The sequence below is a fragment of the Pollicipes pollicipes genome, unplaced genomic scaffold, assembly GCF_011947565.3.
Source record: "Pollicipes pollicipes isolate AB1234 unplaced genomic scaffold, Ppol_2.1 Scaffold_4881;HRSCAF=5763_pilon_pilon_pilon, whole genome shotgun sequence".
Taxonomy (NCBI): domain Eukaryota; kingdom Metazoa; phylum Arthropoda; class Thecostraca; order Pollicipedomorpha; family Pollicipedidae; genus Pollicipes; species Pollicipes pollicipes.
The window spans coordinates 46005967-46029475 of NW_023596576.1; the positions used below are offsets into that span (position 1 = coordinate 46005967).

Sequence of the window (23509 nt, forward strand, 5' to 3'; positions counted from 1 at the left end):
ATAGAGAATTAAAGGTCATATATATATATATATATATATATATATATATATATATATAACTCAAGCACAATGCCACTGAACTCATAAGGCAGAAAATCCAGGCTCTCAAGGCATTTCTTGGGCAGGAGCTGACTCCACCGCAGCGCTGATGGGAAGAGCCGAACCCCATTGCAGCGCTAACGAGCAACGCTGACTCCGCGTTAGGGCTGACTGCACCTTTATTCTGAGGCATGAACTCCGATGTTTGATTTTCCCGAAACACAAACTCATGAGTATTGGCTTAATGAAGCGCACTTTCATAAATCGCGCATGTATGCTACCATTGCAATTTAAAATATTTGCCGGGCTGTAATTTCAACTGGATTTATGGTCTACTTGCAAGCAAGCAAGGCACTCCCTTAGGACCGCGGCGCCAAATTTGTACGAAAGGAGCCGCCATGCCGCCTGCAATGTAACATGAATAGTGGTCCATGGTACTGCCGCTGTAGCTGTACAGGCGATCACGATTAAGGTGATAGTCCGTTTTGCATGTCAAATATTTCAACGATAGAAACGGGACAGCTCCTTTGAGTCGAGCTGCTGCGCTTGACGCGAATGGTGGCATAAATTTTTCGTGCCTCGAATTTCGCATGGCCGCGCGAGAATAGATCACCGACAGCCATATCACGCTATCAGTTAAATGGAGCCGGGGTGACGAATCCTCACACGGCCCTCCTGAGCGGTGCTCCCATAGGAGCCTGGCGGACCGTCACGGCCTTGTTCGGAGGCTGTATAGCAAACTGCCACATCGAAGTCGCTCCTTGTCAGCCCGTCACAACAGGGCAATGTGGGGGAGCCCTTCACAAAATCAGCAGCGTCGGCAGACAGCGGCCAAGGTCGCTCCTGGTCAGACCGTCACAGCAGGACAGTGCGGGAGAACCCGTCACAAAATCAGCAGCGTCAGCAGCGAGCGGGCATCAGCGAGATTCCATCCAGTTGGCCGGGGACTGCTCGGCTCCGGCTCAGGTACCCGACAGGCGTCACTCTCCATCACGACCAAGCATGCATGCCTCGAAAGTTTGCAAATTGGCGACAAGCGCATTTAGTTTCTGCTTGGGACTTTGGGCCCCCCCCCACCCAAGCACCTTTGAGTTGAATTTGGTGTAAGTTGCGACATGTGATTGACATTGTGACATTGTGACATTGACATGTGACATGCCATTGTGATTTGGTACAAGTTAAGTTGTAAGTTGTCTAATTTTGTTGCAGTTCTTTTCCGACAGATTTCACCTCACGCTTCAATGTCACAGTTTTAGCCTGAAGTGGGCTCAATAAAGAGTCAGTACCGCCCGCTGGTCCCTTCGAGGTAGCATTGTATTCCACTGCGCCGTAGCCGGAGACAGTGCACAGACGTGGGAATACTTGAGCGTCACGGATTTTCCAGGGCTAAAAATGCCTGTCAGCATCACCGTTGTAAGCTCACTCCAGGAAAATACCATTGAAATGAATTTTTATGCACCGAAGCACGTAACATATTTTGCCTTTTGGTACGTGTGCAGCTACAGTGCCCATTTGGATGCATAAATCCCGGTGAAGTGTAAAGTGTGTAAAGTGTAAATCCCGTCATGCACCGCCAATATATCAAGTTACTCATTTGTCTGTCTCTTGGAAGTGCGGGATTTCTCGAACAGACCGAGCACAGATCTTGTTGGAAAATTTCAAACAATTGAAACGACCTTTTTCATTCCCTGAGTGCTGCAACGTGGAATTTCCGATTAACTAAATGGAACGGTGTTCAATTGAATTGTTTATGAGGTACACTGAGCATGGTCCGAAGGTTTCTGATTAAATTATAATCAGATCTGCTCCGCTTCGTTGACTCATGTCTGTCACAAAACAAGCCTATCTAGCATAGGCAGGGCTGCAATTAGAGTGAGAATATATTCCTTTCGCGTTTTGTGCGAGTTGATGATTTGGGAGAATGATTTCGTTTTTATCGCGTTACCCATTCCCGGGCTCTTTCTTTATTACCGTGGGTATGGGTTGAAACCCTGTGTGTAGTGTAGTTTTTAACGTCATTTCAGTGGCTTAAGTTTCACTCACCGAGCCTCTTTTCATATGCCTCTGATTAAACAGATTGCGCAGGTGGTAGTTTCGTCTCGCTGCGGCTGGACTTGGACCGCAGGAATTGTACTCACCTGCGTTTGTAGAATGTTATCGAGGCATCTTGCCCTCCGGCACACAACTATGCTGCTTATGCCCAGCGGTTTCAAGCGCCTTCCGTCGCTGGCATCGATTTTCACGGAGCCTATTTTTCATCTGCAGTCTCTGCCCGCCAAGATGAGTAGGCCTAGGAGTTCAGGCCGGCGTCAGATTGGAGAAACACCAGATTGAGCACACCCACCTACACGAGATTCTGACGTTAAGCAGACATAGGAAATAAATTTGCGTGTATACCAAGGCAAGTCCATTTTTTTCCAAACAGTTTTTGCAATTTGTGTGGGACTCTACCAATAAATCTGAGAAATTCTTGACCCCGCAAGTCACCAACATCAACTGGGTCAATGCAAGCGTCCCGTATGTGACGGCTGCCATGAGCCACCCGGAGAGGGGCAGGGGGAGGCGCAATCCGGTGGGAGGCCTGTACTCGGGCTGCGGGCACACTCGGCCGGCGGGACGCTGCAGTCGGCGGTCGATTCAGTTGCTGCCGCGGCGAACGGCGCTGCCCTGGCGCGTACCCATGGACAGGACAGCCACTACGTCGCCGCTCCACCCCTTTGGCCCGCTTAACGGCCGCTCGGCCGGCCCAGAACGGCCCCGAGCGACGCACTCGGTTGTGGGCTATAAAGTCACCACGACCGGGGAATGAGCGGACTGCCGGCCCTCGGGGGCTGCCGTCTCCCCCTGGCGCCTGAAGCTGCCGACTGCTGCGCTGCCGTCTCCCCTGGCGCCTGAAGCTGCCGACTGCTGCGCTGCCGTCTCCCCCTGGCTGCTGCACTGCTGTCTCACCTGGCATCTGAAGCTGCTGACTGCTGCGCTACCGTCTCCCCCCCCCCCCCCCCCCCCCCGGACGCCTCAAGCTGCCGACTGCTGTGCTGCCGTCTACCACGGGTGCTTGAAGCTGTGGACTGCTGCGCTACCGTCTCCCCGAACGCCTGAAGCTGCCGATTGCTGCGCTACCGTCTCCCCGGAAGCCTGAAGCTGCTGATTGCTGCGCTACCGTCTCACCGGACGCCTGAGGCCGCTGGCTCCTGCACTGTCTCCCCTTGGATTGCGTGCAGCTGCGCTGTCTCCTTGGGGCGCCTGACTCCCAGGAATGAGACGGAGCCTGGCTGCCCGTTGGTCGGTGGGTTTCAGGGAGACCCTACTCCTGGCGCGGCGGGTCAATGCAACTGCTGTGCGACACGAGGCGAAACCACTTCATTGCGAGAGGATCGAGGAGTGTTGATGCAGACGTTGGCTCAGAGGCAAGGTGTTATGTTCAGAAATGCATAGCGGCTGATTCGCCGCTCACCATGATCTATGTCGTAGCTCGCCCCAATCTTCTTGTTGGGTTATTCTTTGTGTTTGCGCGGTGCCGCCATCAATATGAGGGTAGACTGAACAAACTGTAAATTCTGGGCACTTCGGCTAGCCTATCGATCTCCCAAGCATCATTGTTTGGCCAACAATAGTAGATTGCAGGTGGATGCCATAATGATGACCCTCCCCCCTGGGCTAATGAGACACGATATAAATTATTGGCAGGAAAAGAACCGCAATAGCTTGCTAGCAGAAATTTACTGTGGCCAAGGACTGAAGTAAAATGTCTTCCACAGCGCATGCCGTAACTCATTTCCACATCGGGTATCGCAATGGCAAGTAATTCGCAGCTGCATTGAGCGATGCAATTGGTTCCGATTCCTCGCTGTATTCTCCGCAATTATCTGCAAACAGCAAGCGTATGACCCAGTCGCGATGCCCTTGGCTGGGATCCAGCCAAGTGTGTTTACAACTTGAGACGCAAATGAGGTCGAGCTATGCATTCACGAGTCCGTCACGGGAATTGTGTGGAGGACGTGCTGTGATGGCCCGAGGGCACCAGTACACTTCGCAAAACCGTAAACACGGTTCACGGTACCAAACGTATCGTTACTGCGGTTGTACGTTAGCTTGGTGATATCGGTTGTTGGGCTCGACAGAAGCTCATGGTGAACTGACCTCTACAATATTTGTGTGACTGACGTTTTCATTAAAAATTGGTTGAGGCTTTTAAGACATTTTAAAATGTCATACAATTTCATTGTGACGTCAATCGCTTCTGTTGGGCTTTGCATACATACACATACATACACACATACATACATCTGTATATATATATATATATATATATATATATATATATATATATATGTATATATACACCTTTATGTGTGTGTGTGGATAGAAACATAATTTTTGTTTAAATCTTTATTAAAAGTACATGTTTTGATTATTTATAAAACAGAGAAAAATGACTTTGTTTTTAAATCGGGCTTAACGCATGCTATCGTATTTTGATTGCATTTTGGAGTTAAGTCTGTTAAAAATACGCACAGTATGTCTGATCTCGATAAGGTGGTAATCATCACACTAAATGTATCAGATGCACCGATGTTTTGAAAAAGAGTATAATTCCTTGCCAGAGCGGCTAGTGGCTATCAATACGACAGGGGCCTAGCAGAGTATGTTTTCCTGCCACCCAGCTACGTAGTTGACGACTTTGTAAATATATGGCTCAACTTAACCTCCTTACTGGCTTGACTGACAGGCTTATTTCACAAAACAAAAGTTGGTTTTCACCTGCATCGAGTTTTGCCCGTCGGAGCGTGCCTACGTAAATTTTGGTTTCATTTATTCTGACCTTTTCAAGACGAATTTTAAGTAATAGAAATGTTGGTGTCGGACGTTAGTGCAATTCATATCGCTAAAAAATTGAACGCTATCGAATGAGCTCAAAGACCGTAATTCAGCTTAAGAGGTCATTCATTTATATATCTGTTACAGGTAGATCAACAATTATGTTAAAAATAATTCCTTTTAGAACGCAGGAGGCGAGGCGAGGAGAGGCGAGGAGGAGGAGGAGTGACAGGAGTTGGCGAGCACCCCCCCCCTTCCCCCCTCCCATGATCTGGGGAAAACGTGCTGGAATCGTAATCTAGCGTTACTGGGTACGGTCCCATGGCGGGCCTATTGTTTGGCCCGACCGACATAGAAAGGTCGACCAGCCAAGAGGGCAGAGGGCTGCTCTGCCCGGGCGACCTTACTGCGGCAATATTCGGCACGTAAAACCTCCCGCAGTCCCGTCTAGTAAAAGACAGTGGGACCGTATTATCCAATGAAGTCGTTCGACGTGTCTTGGGAGATGATATTCGGTTACCCGCGATGAGCTCTGCTTAGCAAATCTCTGGGCTCAAAGCAACCCATGAGACCAATTAAAAATGATCTAAAGAAATGACTTTAAAGTGTGAGTCTCGTGCGCGGCCGCCGATCTGGTCCCGGCGGGTCGGACGGAGGACACATCCGTTTTGGCTCATATATGACCCTTGTGTGCCATCTGTCACGACCCAGGTGCTGCACGACGCCGGCAGTCACGACTTCATACTGCGCATCCAGGCTGTGAGGACGCGGGATGCTGGCGTCTACGAGTGTCAGGTCAACACCGAACCCAAGCTCTCCTGGCCGGTCACACTCACCGTCCAAGGTAAGGCGCCGCGCTCACTGGGCACGACAAGAAATGACGCGATCTTCCGCACGTTCTAGATGCGTGAAGGTTGTGGTTTTGTGTTGTTTTTGGACGCAGGCGGCAGCTGCTCTTTACGTTCACGTGGACGGCACACCAACGTGCTTAGTCGAAGCATAGGGCGCGCGCCAGTCTGTGAAGCCGGAGTTCGTAATGCTCGCCCGGAAAGAACCGAGGCTGTGGTACCGCGCACGACGCATGAAAACACTATTTCTCAGCGTGCGAGGCTGCTCAGGCGATACAGCACCGGCCGGCGCCGGGCTCTTCGGCCCTGAGCCGCACAAACCTCAGCGCAGTGCGACCGACCGCGGGCCACGCACCTCCTCGGCCGTCGGCACGCGGGCGTCGCGCGCGACGTCTGTTGCCTGTCAGCGGCGCTGTCAGCTCGCCGCGCCAACCATTCGCCACTCGCGCGCGCGCCCGCCGCGCCCACCGTTTATTATTGTCATATGCCAGCCGGGCCGCCTCGGCTCGACGGCGGAGCGCCGCCGGACTGCCCTGCCGCTCGGCTCGAAGGCAGAGCTCAGTCCAGTCCCCACCGCCGCTCGGCTCGAAAGCAGAGCTCAGCCCTCCGCCGCTCGGCTCGAAGGCAGAGCTCAGTCCGGTCCCCTCCGCCGCTCGGCTCGAAGGCGGGGCTCGACTCGGTCCCCCCCGCCGCTCGGCTCGAGGCAGAGCTCAGCCCGGTCCCCTCCGCCGCTCGGCTCGAAGGCAGACCTCAGCCCGGTCCCCTCCGCCGCTCGGCTCGAATGCAGACTGCCGCCGGACTGCCCCGCCGCTCGGCTCGAAGGCAGAGCTCAGCCCGGTTCCCTCCGCCGCTCGGCTTGAAGGCAGAGCTCAGTCCGGTCCCCTCCGCCGCTCGGCTCGAAGGCAGAGCTCAGCCCGGTCCCCTCCGCCGCACGGCTCGAAGGCAGAGCTCAGCCCGGTCCCCTCCGCCGCTCGGTTCGAAGGCAGGGATCAGTCCAATCCCCTCCGCCGCTCGGCTCGAAGGCAGAGCTTAGTCCGGTCCCCTCCGCCGCTCGGTTCGAAGGCAGAGATCAGTCCAGTCCCCTCCGCCGCCCGGCTCGAAGGCAGAGCTCAGTCCGGTCCCCTCCGCCGCTCGGCTCGACGGCGGAGCACCGCCGAACTTCTCCGCCGCTCGGCCCGACGGCGGGGGTCGACTCGGTCTCCTCCGCCGCTCGGGTCGACGGAGGGGCTCGACTTGGTCTCCTCCGCCGCACGGCTCGACGGCAGGCTCGACTCCGTCTCCTCCGCCGCTCGACTCGAAGGCAGTTTTAGCCTGGTTTCCTCCGCTGATCGGCTCAATGGCGGGGCTCAACTTCGTCTCCTGCGCTGCTCGGCTCCATGGCAGAGCTCAGCCTGGTCTCCTCCGCCGCTCGACTCAACGACAGAGTTCAACCCGGTCTCCGCCGCTCGGCTCGGTGGCGATCCGGTTTCCCCCGCTGCTGGGCGCACTGCGTAGCTCTGCCTATGACTCTCTAAGCCGTGCAGGGGCGCTGGCACAGGCATACTGATCGTGATTAGACGTCGATAGAAACCTGCAGCATCGGGCAGCGTAAGTCCGGCCGAGCGGTCAGATCACGTGCCCGGCTAATTTTGGCCTCCACAGTAGAGCTTTCAGTTTCCAAGTCATTTTGTTTGAACTTGCCCGGTTCTCCGCATGTTCAGCTGTACAAGTAACTCTTCGAAGAGCAATGTATTCTGGGTGTTCGGAGCACGACAAAAGACACAAAGTTGGATGGTGTCTTGACGTGATATCTCAAGTTCTCACTGCATGAATTGGATGCATCGTAGGTTCCCGCTGCAATAACATGAATTGGATGCACCGGAAAATGCGTAGCGCCATGCCTCACGTTCTCCCTTATCGCGTATTCAGGCCAGCAAATTCACGTCATTCTCCGCCTATCCCCTGTGTGCGCGTTACTATGCAGGCAATGTGCGTGTATAGGAAATGGATCCGCGCGCTGCACGGCGCGCGGGCGAAACACATCTCGAACGATCTCCCACTGCCGGCAATCCCTCGGGGCATTACTCAGGGGCTGGAGCGTTGTGACGAGTCATTACTGTCCGGGGTGATACATTGGACCGGCGTACTACATTTGCGACGCTGCGATCACGGCGCTCGGTAAAAGACACGGGTGATCCGTATTTATCTGTAAACCACTTTTGCGGGCAGAAAGACGTTTACGTTTACGATATATGCTTTGCTAGATTGGTCTGTGACCTGTATGGGCCTATGCTTGTTTTGGTGATAGTTTTCGCAGAGAACAATAACTGAGCAAAACAGCATTGGCCAGAATTCTTCCCAGTCGGAGAACAGGGCCAATACCGTTTACTTGGTGTCACTGACCATTGACAGCACCAGCTACGACAAACTTGAGAACTCCCAGACGGTTCTCGTAGTGATGGGGTTAACAATTCCTCACCGGCGCGGGTATCCTAGTCGCCGGAATGGATGTGATACAGAGAAGCCATCAGTTTCAGACAACTGAAGGTTAACTGGACTGAACCGAATGAAGCCCGCGACCACTCGAGAGGTTTATGTTGCCCCAGGTTTCTGCAACAACATCCAAACAGCCTCATATGTGCGCGCGCACACACACACACACACACACACACACACACACACACACACACACACACACACACACACACACACACACACACACACACACACACACACACACGCACGCACGCACGCACGCACGCACACACACACACACACACACACACACACACACACACACACACACACACACACACATACACGCGCACGCACGCACACACACACACACACACACACACACACACACACACACACACACACACACACACACACACACGCACGCACGCACGCACGCACGCACGCACGCACGCACGCACGCACGCACGCACGCCATTTTCAATAGCTGTTCATCGATCCATTCGAGACATCCTGATCCTGAGAACAAAAGTTAGATCGGTTCACAGAAGTATGAGATAATCAGCACCAATATTTTTGCTTTCTCAGTTAGAAGTTCGATATTTTTGCTACTTAGTTCTGGATTGTCTTCGTGTTTTTCATGTAATTCATCGACTAGATTAATGTCGCTTATTTGTGAGGAATTTGCTAGCCAAAATAGCACGCCTTCAAAGCTGCTGACTTCTGACGAGATCCAAAAATTCACAGTAGGTCGTGACTCATCCAAGCGAAACACATGACTAAGTCTTGATCTCATTTTGACTGTTCCAACAAAGCGGTAAATCTTTGACGGGAGAGGAGCGCCGTTTTGTTTCGTGCAGGCTTCAGAGTCGTACGGCCGTGATTACGTGCGTCGAATTTTTTGGTTCCCGAGTCTTCAAACAATTTTTGACAAAATGCTTGCCTTGTATGTTATTTATCATGTCACCTGTTATGCCACATATCCCCATTTCGTGTTGTCTAGATGGCAATTATCAGGCCCACCGATTTGCTGAATCATATCCGACCGCTAGGCCCTGGGATACAAGTCACATACGATCTTATTTATAAACCTACAAAACATTGCAATCGCTTGTAAGGAAATGACCTCGCCGGTGACGGACTGAATGGATTGGCCACTGTCCCCTCCCCCACCACAATATAGCAATTTTTGGTACTCAAGGCTCTGAAAATCACACTACCTCCTTCTGCTTGCATGCCAATTCCTTTTTGCGGTGTGTTTCATTTGTGCGCTACAACAAGATTGCCAGGGGCATAAGTCTTATGGGAGTGTAGTTGCGACTTTCAACTATGACAGCACTTTCGCAAACAATACTATGCCAGGTCAGCAGAAAGAAACATCGGAGATGTGGTTACTCTTTCAATATACCACATATATTGAAACTACGCCAACGCCATTTGTATAATCAAAATTGGCGCATTGCTGGAAGAACAACAATTTGAAAACGTTTTTGCTACGCCAATTCCTTTCAATTTACGAGTAATTGAAGCACATCTGGCAGGAGTGAAATTCAAGACGCATTGCGCTTTGAACTGATATAATCATCAATCTTAGCATGTTACTTTTGTACACAACAACCACTACCAACAAATCAGCCGGTTTTAAGCTTGACATGAGATAGGACAGACTTTTCCCTCATGTTCAGTTGCGTTGCCGCATGTGCTGCTAGACAGAAGTTTGCGGTATAGTATGCGTCACTAATGCAACCACCAATCATACGCGGAACTTTGCTTAAAGTTGAGGACACAAACGGATTTTACGGAATGATCGAGATGAGGCATAAGTTTCACAGATGGATTAATTGTTCAGGATATTGTCCCCGTATGGTATGTTCGTGTGTGCGCAAGGTTTCGGCCACTCCATATTCCTGTCGATGTCAGGTGGCACTGAGTCCTGAATGGGACTCCGTGATTTGTTTCGCCTTCAGTCATGTACTCGTCACACCTGAACTGTCGCCTTGGAATTGTTGAAAATCCAACCGGGATGATCTTCTGATTACGAGTCCAGCGTTTTACCAACTGAGCATCCGAGCTTGCGTCCTTCCCGGTTAGCTCAGTTGGCAGAGCACCGCAATCGTAACCGTTTGGGATGCTGGCGATGCCAGCAATGCAAGTTAGGTTGTGATGAGTACATGGATGAAAACCAAGCACTGTCCAGTCCTTCTCGGGACTCAGTTAATACTCCACGACAACCGGAGAATAAGCTGGTCGAAGTGTCGTATGCATACTCGGAGACAAGAACAATAGTGCAGATAATTATTGGATTCGCTAAGAGGTTCTAACGTTCATTATTTCTATGCAACGCCATTGACATAAGGCTGCTTAAATTAATCGATAAATTATTGGGATGCGGCAGCACCTCTAGACAGGGAAAAGTCCACCCATACTGTAAATGGTACATCGAAGAAAACGCAAAATATTTAATCTGAGCAAAAGTTGTCCAGTACCGTGAAGGACGTTAAGTACACAGAACACAAGTTAAGCACACGCACCGGTAAGAATGAGCGTATTTAGAATGGTATGTGGCCCTTCTCACACACAGAACGGCCTCCCGAAGGACTTGTGCTCAACACCACGGTACTATTACAGCGTTAAGATTAAGAGTCCATCGGTCAGCTTTCTGTTATTTAATGATAGGTTAGCGCGGTGTGTTCTGATTTAAGAAAGACACAAAATGAATGTGCTAGCTACTGGCCAGTTACGTGGTACTTGCGAAAAAAGTACCAGAGTTTGGGGAACTTTACGTTAGATTGCAAGGAAACTGTATAATAGTTTTGGTGGTCTCGGCTTCTAGTCCAGATATACTAGTCGTGTGCATATGGCAACGATGCTCCAGGAACGGTACTAAAATCCTGCCAAAATATTAATGCTGAGGTGGTGATTGTGCATGAATTGATAAGATGTTATTGGGCGCAAGGCGGGCACCCGACCTGGTCAAGGACTGGTTAGACAGCTTCTAATAAATGAAATGAATGTTTACGAGCACTCAAGACCAGCTAATTGCGTACACAACAATAATTATTACAGCACTGACATGAAAAATGTACCGATAACACAAATTTCAATTATCTGACAAGGCCGTGGTGTCTTGTTTCCTAACGCACATCTTAATATTTTGGCAGCGCATGAAATACGTGCTCTACCTGTTTCTTAACAAACACATAAAGACATCAGACCAACATAGAGACACAAGGGTCCATCGAGGTTGTTCTACCCCAGGTTTCGCACCTATCCTTGGCACCAATCCTACCGCCTGACCTGCCTGAATTTAGAGATAAGTAAGCTCCTTAGACCGACGGATTTGTCGAAACGATTTTTATATGTTGCTAGAGAGGGGCTTCCTCCAACTTTGTTGGGCAGTCCATTTCAATGATTCACTATTCTTTGACTTAATGACATCCGCCTATTCACAATGCTGCTGATACCTTTTGCTAAATGAAGCTGGTTTTCTCTAAACTTTGGCCTAATTTTCGGTCTTTTTGTAGATCCACCTTGTCTATCACTTTCATAATAATGAATAACTCTATCAGATCCCCTCTAAGTCTACAATATTTCAGTGACTACAAACCCAGGGCCCTAAGCGCATTCTTATTCTCTAAGTTGCCCATCCCATTTGTCATCCTATTTGTTTTTGCTCAACGCTCTCCAGCCTATGTATATCGTTTTTAAAGTATGGGGACCAATCCTGCACACAATATTAAGTGTGGTCTGGCATAAACTAAGTACAACTTTCTGAAAACTTTCCACTCTCGTCATGAATATTCCTGTTAATAAGTCACAGCATTCGAAGTGCCTTGTTCCGAACAGTCCAACATCGCTTTTTAGCCTTTTAATTTCCTGGGATTATAACCGTTAACTCCTTTTCCTGCCTCGATGTGGTCCAACTTTTGGCCGCCCATTCCATAGCTACTGCCCTCGCTACCAGAACTACCCAAACGCATCACCTTACGCTTATCATAATTAACTGACATCTGCCAACCGCTGATAATGCCACAACATTCCTTGGTTCAACATATTCATCAATCGCCCGATAATGTAGCTGCAGCGGGTCTATGGTCCTTTAAAAGGTGGTCTTCACGAGCCTTTCACGACAGCTCACTAGCTCCCAGGTACGCGCGAGTTGACGACCCGAATGATGCGAGGCGCCACAAACTCCTCCGATAAAAATATTAAGCATTCGCGCACTTTCTGCAAACTGACAGTGCAACTTAAATTAAATTGCAAACAACTATAAAGCTACCTGGTAAATAGCGGATGCAACGTTGCACACAACGTATCACGTAAAACAGAAGCCTAAACAGCGAGCAGGAGAAGGCCGGACGCGCCCATCGATCGGAGAGGTGTGAGAGCTGAAGGAAAGCGTATCTGCTGGATGCGCCACCAGACAAATGTATACAAGATATCGGCCCCAGCGACTGGTCTAATGCGCCTTGAACAACACTGCTTCAATTAATTTTTGCCGGATCCTGTCCCTCTTTAGGCGTGCGTTATGCAGCTTTGCCTAGTAATCAGGACACACCCGTCGCTAGGTGGCCACCAGCATCCTGATGAGCTCGGTGTGGTGTTTTTCCAAACCGCACTGAGCTTCCAGGAGGTGACGGCCGGGATCTCACACGCCATGGTTACCGATCCCGCACACCGCCGTGCTCTCCAGCATCCGCCAGGGCACTGCTTGGTAAGCCGCGTCCAGCCGTATGATGTCTCAGCGAATCTCCTCCTCAGCACTCAGGACCACCTCCGGACAGCTCCTGCGGAGCGACTCGTCAGCCCACCACGACTTTTCAGCCACAGACGGTGACATAAGGATGTGGGGTCATAAGGGCGCTTCTTGGCAGGTAGCGCAGCCTGCTCTGTCCAGTGCTCTTCGGACGACGAACATGTGAGATATAGCAAATGGCATTGGCGAACCCAAAGGACAGTCCCGGCCGGTAGTCATGATCGCCCAGTATATCGAGCACCTCGGTGCTGTCGGTGTCATATGTGCCATCCGTGCCCCGCTAATTGGAGCTGTGATGTATAGCTGGGATGGATGCGGGATCCAGCCCAGTGATGTTCCTGCTGCGCTCCGTGCACGTGTCTGAATGTGTGACAAACTGGTTAGCGTTCGGGTTGTTGCTCCACCCACATAGGAAATCGTAAATGGATGGTAACGAACGCAGCAGAACCAGCGAACTCGAGGCCATCATTTCGGGTTATTTTCTGGGTCTGGGTCAGACACGGGGACACTTGTTCTCAAAAAGCTGGAGTATATGATATTGATGTTCTGTTCTCAAACAAGTGAAAGCAGCCTGCAAGGCAAAGAACACGACCTAATTTCACTGCAACCAACGGTCTCCAAGTGGGTAGCTCATTAAGGTCACTGCTGGTAGTAAACAGTAGCACAGTGGAGCTCTACAACATATGTAGGTTGAGAAGCTATGGATCACCATCTGGAGTGATTAGGCACCAGCACACCAAAGTAACGTTTATGGCTTAACTTTACAGCTTTGCCACTTCGTGTTGTTCACAGCAATGTTTCTGGCTTAAAGCAGGAGAATGCTACAAAGAGCACCAAAATGGCAGTTTTACTGGATTCTGCTTAAAACATCTACCTGTATCATGTGTACCAACGTCAAGAGAAATCATTCACAATCTGGTTGACCAAGATATCTCTCAGGTGATTTCGACGTGAATCCAAAACTGATAAAACCGTATTCGAATTATTGAAAGGCCTCTTAAACCTGACAATAGTTGTATTCCACTTTATAAGTCCACAATTGAAGCATTTATGTTCCCATGACTGCAACAGACTAAATGTTCAAATGATTAAAACTAACAGTTGAAACCTGAAAATTTTAGCTGCAATTTTAAATTTGCAGTTAAAACACAGAGCACCAGCACCAAGCAAGTTCCGCCAAAATGTCATATGTGGCAGATAAGCATTCTGTTCTAGAGGTTTTAGTTCTGACCATATACATAAGATTAAGATATTTCAAAGCTGTTAACGGTGATGGGGCAGGCTTCTGATAGCAAGTCATAAAAGCGGGTGTGCAATGTACATGAGGCTTAAGCCTGTCGAAGTGGGGGACGGTAGCAGTGTGGATGAATTTTTCATACAAATTAAATATTATGTATGCCATCTGTACCAGTTCCTGATTCCTGAGCAAAATCGGCACTCCGTGGACCAGATTTCACTTAGCAGTTCTCATCTGTCAGTCAAGCTAAGTGCAAAACACGTATACACTTTTCAGCCACCAAATCATGCCCATGTAGTCATACATGGTATCAAGAATTAGGAGTACACCACAATAAAATCTTCGCACTAATAAACACCTACCAGAAGATTTTGGTAAACATATGTGGCCAAAATTGTCGTATACTGGTTAATATCTATTGGCAAAATGCTCAAGCTTCAGCATCAATATTGCAATTTTTACAGTGATTTGCATTAAGTGCCTGCATTAAAAACATGAAACAGAAAACAATGCCAAAATTTTGAGGTAAAGTTAGTGAACTGCTTGTTACATATAACGTAGAAGGTGATTCAAATTTGATATGACTTGCCACCTAAAGAAATACGTCATCCAGAAACTAAGCAGGAAATTATCACAACTGGAACATGCAATCACAATACTCGTAATGTGTAACCATGAAAAGGTATCCATCTGGCAAAGCTAAACACAAAAAGTCAGACAACTCAGTTAAAAAAACTTAAAGATATCTTCAAAAAAAAAATCCTGGACTCTGAAGAGCATTGACCCCAGCTAGACCATAAATATCCCATTGAAAGAGACCCCATCGGGCTGATTGGCGCCTCCGAATGGCACCATCACCGCCGACTTATCTACAATAACACAAAAAAAACACACAAATGTATGGCCACTTGGGTATATCTGTGGCTTGCGGAGACCATGCTACTACGCAGCACATCCAACGAAAGCAATAAAACAACGAAGTATTTGCCACCCACCCCAAATACCGACCCCTCCATCCAGTGCACACAATCAACCCGCACAGCGGGTTCGACGACTGCTCGAAGACTGCATCGGGTCGTTTAGATCCATGGTCTGGTGCACAATACCAAAAATAGTATCGGGTTTCCTTCCAATCTGACGTAAAGTGGTTGAGGAGCTGCCAGTCTGGCTCAAGGTCACCGGGTTTTCAGCTGGAAGATTTCGAACGTTGCGTATTGCGGCAAACTTGGCGGGTGTTATTCCATGCGAAATTGCTGCATGTGTTGCAGAGGTGGTGATCGCAGCATGAAGCGGTGCACATAGCGCGCATAGAACATGGAGTTTTATGCCATTTGCTCTTGTTCAGATGGCTTGAATATTCTTTCAAAAGAAAGCTTGTGAAAATGAGCTTGTAAGGATGGTGCACCAAACGCCAAGTGAGGGATTATATAGCCCATCAGATTGCATATGATTCAAAAGAAAAAATTGAAGTTTTAACTGATGTCAAGAATTTAAGCATTGTTTTAGTAAACTAACATAGCAGAACAAAAGGAGCGCACGCAGATGTGCCATGTTTATACAGGACGTTTGATATCACTTTTATAGGAGCTTTTTCAGCGTTAAACCCGTTGTGTGCAATTACGGCGAATAATCATAAAAACGGCTTTGCTCTTTCAATATCTGCATCCTCGCTGTCATCGGACGCCATTGCTAAGCAACACCTGTAGGATACTTTTTGCGTAGGATACATCGCTACTCATTTGGAACGAAATCAAATAACAACACTGTAGCTACATAGACTATTGCGATTTAGTACCGATGAGGAAACGGCGCGGCATTGTGCACGTAACGCCGACAATTTGAAAGCAAGCGTGTCCAAAGTTAAAAATAAAAACTGTCACCAAACCGGTATCGGAATTCGAAAATGTCAGTCTTGAAAAAAAGTTTGATGCAAGTGAAAAAGTCCTCAGTTTGGGTTTGGTGGCCATGCTTGAATGCTATGTCTCCTCTGAACTTGGCCAAACTGCAAGAAACAAGTACATTGCGAAAGTTGTTCAGTGCATTTGCGAGGAATATTTTTCAGATAAATAAGACAGGAGTAATAGCCTTGTTCCTCGGAGAAATCCAGGAGAATGTAGATTGAAATGGGTTGATACTTCTGCAACATGCCTTTATTGAGACAGTAGCAGAAGTAAAGTCGCCTGGTTTTTCTCCGAGGAATAAGGCTACCACTACTGTCCTTAACAAGCGCATTCACTCATGCTAACGTAAAAGGGCGAAAGACTACCCCGATCCGACACAATGTCACGGCTTCTAAAACGGATGTTGATCTGTCAAAATGATAGTCCTACGTAAGTATTGAGACGCGGCATCGACAACACTGATATAATAATTATGTGTCTCTCGTCATCGGCTAGTGTAAGCATGTACACGTCGTTTCCGGCATCTAACTACCCGACTGTAGTCGGGTGTTACGGGAGTCCTCAGATGGAGTGGATGGTGCTTCGCTTTCAGCCATATCCAATTGCGGCCAGTATTTTCCTCTTGGAATTGCTGGCATTCGTGCCAGGGCCTTCTGATCACGTCGATCTTGATAAGCTGGGTTGGTAGAGAAGTGGGCTTGTCATCACGAGTCTAGTTCGAACCCCAGCAATTTCAAGGAGATAATCCGGGTTGTGATGCGTACATGGCTGAGAGCCAAACGTCATCCAGTCCTTGTCAGGGCTCAGTAATACCTAACGACGATCGGACAGTTAATTAGTTAAAACGTTGCGTACATACTAACCCACCAGCAGATGACGTCAGTCCGAACAACTGCTCCATCACTTTTTAAGTAGTTCGTCGTGCACGGTTTCTGGGCCTTAAAACTGCATGATCCGATGTGAGGTTCAACAGAGCTGTACTACACAAATCAAACGGTTACAAAGCTGTCTTAGAAGTGTTGACGTTCGGTTAACTGCCGAGTGTTAGACCACCTGTAAAGTGTGGAGTGCAAATATACTAAAAAGGTTTAAATGAAAGAGTGTGAAATCTGAAGCATGAAATTCGTTGAACTGCGAGACGGATTGGAATGACCACTTCCAAGCAAATTAGCAGGGTATAATTTACAGTGTGCAAACATTAAGCTTTGTACAAAAAATGTGTCTGTTTCACCTAATTCTGCATTATTGAAAGAGCTGCAGCAGTGTGCGTGCTACAGTAATTTTGGAGCACGTCAGTGCAGGGCGATGCTGGGCAGGGCCGGAAGAGGACGTTTCGATCCCAGACGCATCCCGCCCGGGATCGGGTGGGATGGAAGACTCGGATGGGACAAAACTATTGTCTTGTGCCGGAGCGATGGGACGGTTAGGACGGACGGAGTCAAGACCGAAGCAGAACGGTGTATGATGCTGCCCCATCGCCTCCCGTCCCGCCCCATCCGGACGACAGGATCGGACTCAGCGAAGCGGACCAACTCAAAGAGACTAACTTTGAGGAGTGCGGTCCTCTCCGCCATCACCGCGCGCGTGTACGGCTGAGGCACTTGCGGCACTGCAGCACACGCTGTTACAGAGTTTACACTGCTGTGCGTTTCGACCATTGTCTTATGTTCTCAGCGATGTGAGCGTCACTTTCTGCTGCATGTAAGCGTTCTCAGCATGTATGATATGATACGTCGTGCAGACCCCGCGCCCCACGCCTCCCTCCGCTCGTCTCGAAACGAGATGGTGTCACGAGCACAGCAGTCTGCCGTTGAGACGGCACCTGTGTTGTCGAGACGGCTTGTGCTATTCACCAGACGTGCCGACCGTCGTTGTTGCAGCTCCCATGGGTTCATTGTCTTTGGCCTGCCGCAAGCTGGCGGTGAGTACAGTTTCCGAAGGATGCTTGTGAAAGTTGTGTGTTAGTTTTCGCGACATCTGAAAGGTCTACCAAACTGGAACATTTACTTGTCGACATGACAAGTTTTAGCTTTGTTGTGAGAAATTGGTCCCCGGTACTTTGTCCCTGCATTCTTGCGTATTCAAGTGACTAATGGGTGTCTATTGATGAAGCTTGAGCGACTGCCGTCTTCTCGCCATAATTTACAGGAAAAGGGCATGCCATTCCGACAACCGAATGTCTTTTGCGAACTATGACCTTAGCAAAACACTGCTATGACGAATATTGTATGGGCCTGCTGGGTTAGAAAAAAAACACCACTAACTCGTAGTTGCTAAGTCGTAGTATCTCACACCTTCGCGAGCACACGTCAAACAGCTTCCCGATAATATTAAACGCCGTAATACTACATTGAGTGGCTAAATTTGAACCTGACCACTCAGTATACCATGAACCCAGAGACGTTTCTGCGTATTCATCATCACTCAACCGCAGGGCTGTGCGTCATGCTCCTGCATCAATTAATCCCCGCCAACTAAAAATGGGACCTTCTGAGTGCAGTCACAAAGCCCTCTGACCTCGCGGCCAGGCCCGAGTTCGATGCCCGCTGCGCATTCAAGCCACTCGTCAGCGGACACTTGCAGGGCGAACACAGATGAGCCGTGAATGTCAGCTTCGTCATAGTAGCAGGTCGGCTAACTCTGACCAGGCTCTCTACCAGTCGCCGTCTGGTAACGAGAAGCAAAGGTCGGCCGTCATCACATGTACCGCGATCGGTCCCGCCGGAGCAGGGATCTACATAATGATCGTAGCGGTCTGTAAGCAGCTATCCTCAGACATCAGTCCAGTATCGGAATTGTTAGCTCATCGACCGGCAATCGCTGCGTGGAGTAGCTAATTTGGTACCGCTGTAGTATGTCGGGAACAGCCTATCGGTATGGTGCACAAGCACAAAATAATTTGGCAGCGTGAAGACAAATAGAGAATACCACTGCGATGCGACCACCACGGTTAACTAATGATCTTCGTGAACAGCTGACAAATGACCGGAGCAGTCAGTGAAATGGTGCCTGATAACACTTTTGGCTGCCTATTGTGCAAGCAAAGCATTTAAGGTCCCTGCAGACGAATGCCGGACCAGCAGAAAAATCGTTCCAACCGAAACATGGGGCGGCACATGTAGGAAGTTGCGGCATGCCTCGTGATTTATCTTCTCTTTTTGCCGGGAGCTTTCTCAGAGTTCAATAATTCTGCAAAGTTTTGGCCTTGGTATGGGTCTGATGGGAGGCCATCATGCGCTGGTGGTACTTTCTTTGTGTCGGTATTTTAGTCTTTAGCGTTTCGACCGAAGACGAAGGTCAATGGTGCCAACATTTCAGTTAATGATGTTGTTTGGTGCCTATCAAAAATGTGTCTTTGAAATTGGAATGCCACGCCGTTTCAAGGAAAGATAAAATAAGAATACAGCTTGTATGGACGCATTCTTATTTTATGTTTCCGGTATCAAATCGTCCGAAGCCCTTCTATGACGCCCTTTTTAAAATTTCGAATAATTGGGGGATAAACGCTCCGGGCGCTCAGCATATGTGCGAGACCAACTAGCGATATTCCATTTCGTAAGAGAAGGTTAATTATCGCTGGCACAGAGCAGTTGGTGAACAATTGGTGCATTCCGTGAGGAAAAAGGTCACTGTTGGCGTAATGGCTGTCAGTTCCTAACAATGTTTAAACCTAACACCTTCTGAATCTAACCAGCCAGCTCATACACCAGCCATGTATTACGTGCGTTTCTGTGTCGATAACAATAACTGCAACAAAAATAATGACGCGGACAGCAGCGACATGAGTAACCAAATGAAAACTTCTGCTACGCTCGTTGCAATCGGACCGACTACAGAACCTGTAAACTCGTACGATGCCAAACTTTGTAAGCGCTTGACATGATCGGCGCGCTGCGATCTGCGCCCATCTTGGCCGGTTCATTTCGGCCGGAGCGGCGGGTAAGGTCAGGGGTCGTCGGCCTGGCGGCGGCGGCCGGCCGGCCGGGCCAAGTTGGCCGCCGGCTGCGGCGACTCCATCCGCCAGTCCGTACAAGTGGTAGAGCAAGCCGTGCCGGCGAACTTTGTTTATGGGATTGCTTGGTTTACGGGCGCACTGATGAGCGGGCCAGCGCGGACCGGCCGTCTTATTTCCCACCGGGCCGTCGTCCCGATCGTCTCGGAGGTGATGCAGCGGCTGAGGCGCGCCGGGAGACAACACGGCTCCGCCCGCTGACTCGCCGGGGCCGACCGCCGCCGCCCGCCCCACACCAGCGCCGCCTCTCCGCCGCCGGACGATTTGACGCCGCTCGCGGGCTGCGGTGGAAAAGTGCAGCGCTCGGGAAAAAACGGCCGGCTGATGGTTATTGGGTTACCGTCTGCTAGTTCCTTGAAAATTAAGCGCACTCCGTGCCTTCCGATCAAATGGGGTCTGCTTTTAAGATGTGGTAATGAGCGTGAGGTAGTTCACTATTTTGCCGACTCCGGCATTCACGGTGGCGACGTCGGAAATTGTATTTCTCTGCCCGACTGGCTATGCCCCTAAATCCGGCACGGCTTCGCTAAATTTCCTATGAATTGAGCCGATTCCATGCTCAGTAACATGCCTTGTTTTTTCTGAACTGCGTCGAACTCAGGTTTGTATTGACTTGTCCCACATCCCCAGTGCTTAACCGTATATGATCTCACAGGTCCATTGGTTTGCTTTGAACTGGCTCGATACAGCAAGCCTTTCTAAGGTACTTCCGGCTGCTAAGGGTAGGATGGCTAGGAGAGGATATATCAGCACTTAAGATGCATGGTTCTTCACACCGCCGTTTCTACGCGCATCTTCATGCATCTTCGCCGACAGTCAAACCGTTCGCTCGGCCTTCCGCAGCCCCGCACGCCAAGGTGGCCGGCCCCACCGACCTCTACGTCCAGCTGGACAGCAACATCAACCTGAGCTGCGAGCTGCGCGTGCTGGCCGATCCGCCGATTACGCTCACCTGGCTGCGGGACGCGGCGCCGATCGACCTCGGCTCGCCGCGCGCCGGCATCAGCATCCAGACCGAGCGCACCAACCAGGGCAGCAGCAGCTTCCTGGTGATCTCGCGCGCCCGCCAGCGCGACTCGGGCAACTACACGTGCCGCCCGAGCGAGGGCCGCTCGGCCGCCGTCCGGGTTCACGTCATCGATGGTACGTCCGGCGGTGCCCACTGGGGTGGGGCGACGCCCTGGCGGTGGCGCTCTTCCCAGGGGCCTGTGTGGCACGCTCCCCTCGCCGTCTGCGCTGGAGGGTACGCGATTACATGCGCGGTTCTGGGGGTACGCCAGGGAGGGATGCGAGGGTGTCATGTATGATGTCGCAGAGGGAGGAAGAGGATGGGAAGGTCGGAGGCTCCGGAGAACTGTTTTGGTGGGTGATGGTGGTGGGCAGAGCTGCGAGTGTGTCGCAACCAGCGGGCGTTCCCGTGCTCGGTCCGTGTGTCATCCGAAATTGGGAGCACGGTCATGTTTTCGGGTAAGGTACGTATCTGGCTTACCTGCGACGGCCATGCGAAAATCGATTTCCAACTTGGAAGAGAGGCGAAGTAAGTGCAGCAAGTCGTGGTTGTCTATAGAACAGCGCCAAGCAACGGCCAACGCGTCCTGACGGTCGTGTACGTTGGACAAATGGACAAAAATATCGATAGGAGGCGGAGGGCATGATTGATGATGTGTATCTGATGGCATAACGGCCAATAACTGCGCAGTGTGCTCATATCCAAACATGCCATTGCTGCGCTGTACGCATCCGTGGTCTCAATCAAGTCATTCTACTTTAAGCCCACACTTGGGTTTTGGCCCGCGTCCTTCATAGTGAGCTTTCACGTATTTACTTCACTTACTGCGTTGATACAGGTCATAACCCTAGTGGGCGGCGCTGGCGTGTAAAGAACGGCGCTCTGACGTGGACTGCGACGAGCGATTGGGCTCCAGATTAGCTAATCTGGCGAAATGGTGAATCCGTACACTGCCGTCTCGGTGCTTTAAACGAGTTTTGGGGTCCGGGGCTTCTATCCGGCGTGAGCAATCAAGGGGGGATGTGAGGCTTCCCAAAAGCATACAATCATCGGACACAATACCTAATTTTCTTTCAGCCGTGCCTCAGCGGAGCGGTATCGCGCGTGTATAAACTCCCGAATTGGCAGGACCATATGCAAGAACAACAACACGCAGTATTGCAAATTGGCAAATGCGTGCAGAACTAAGACGCGTTTAAGCACTGTACGCTGACCGCTGAGAGAAAAACTGGAGCTGTTCCTCGCGGCACGCGCGATGAGCTCAAAATTGCCGCGGGTTTGGAGAAATATTTAATCAACTAAATGCTGCGTAATGCACGGCAAGCCGATGGAGACATGACTCGCATGGGTTACGGAAAGTGACAAGATCGATGCTTTTTCTAGCCAAGTTACTTAACAGTCTTTCCTTGCTAGAGGCGAGCTGGAGACAGACGATAGTTTCAGACACGTGGTGCCTAGTGAATAGCTGCAGAATGTGACTAAGCAATCGGTCCCTGGATCCAGAAGCGCACGGCGATTCGTCAATTGACGCGTCAGTTCTCTCCGCAGTCCACAGTCTGGGGAGAGAAGGGTGACGGCGCAGGGCCAAGGCAAAGAGCGGGAGGGCGCAGGGTTAAGGTCAGGAGCGAGACGACGCAGGGCTAAGGCAAGGAGCAGAGCGTCGCACGGTTAAGGTCAGCAGCGGGACGGCGCAGAGCTAAGGCGAGGAACGGGACGGCGCAGGGGTTAAGGTCAGCAGCGGGACGGCGCAGGGGTTAAGGTGAGGAGCGGGACTGCGTAGGGTTAGAGCAAAGAGCGGAACGGCGCAGGGTTAATGTCAGCAGCGGGACGGCGCAGGGCTAGGGCAAAGAGCGGGACGGCGCAGGGTTAAGGTCAGCAGCTGGACGGCGCAGAGCTAAGGCGAGGAACGGGACGGCGCAGGGTTAAGGTCAGGAGCGGAACGGCGCAGGGTTAAGGTCAAGAACGGGACGGCGCAGGGTTAAGGTCACTGACGGGACTGCTCAAAGCTAAGGCGAGCAGTTGGGTGAGCACCTTTTCCGGACAAAATGTTGGCAAGCAGACACATTCTGCCTCTACGCTTGGGTTGCTAGAAATGGTATCTCTGTTTTTACACGCAAGCTTCCTGCAAGATTACGTACTGAATTCGACCTTGACCTGCCTGGGACCTGCCTTTTCCGAGAATTGCTGGCACTGCATCCGGCCCGATTCGAGGGACAAAATTAGTGTGGCCATGATGAATATCCGGCAACAGGAAAGGTCGCGAACAGAAGGGATTAAATGCAGGCATGCTTGTTGCCGGGCATACAGGCAATACGTTGTTGATAGAACGAAAATTTGAAATGTGTTATGCGTTCACTATGTGCAGTTGGAGCTGGTAAGCATACTTTGATACATCCGACATAAAAGGAGCTCCGACCATCACGCTTGGAAAAGGC

General features: G+C 50.3%; 1 protein-coding gene across 1 annotated transcript in view; it reads left to right on the forward strand.

Moving 5' to 3' along the window:
• The window catches only part of LOC119101362 (hemicentin-1), a gene marked incomplete in the record, with an annotated part of 161232 nt that overhangs the window by 133948 nt on the left and 3775 nt on the right, over positions 1–23509 (forward strand). Inside the window, 2 exon segments of the mRNA XM_037224691.1 lie at positions 5569–5701; positions 20909–21208. Coding sequence (XP_037080586.1) covers positions 5569–5701; positions 20909–21208 — 433 coding nt within the window.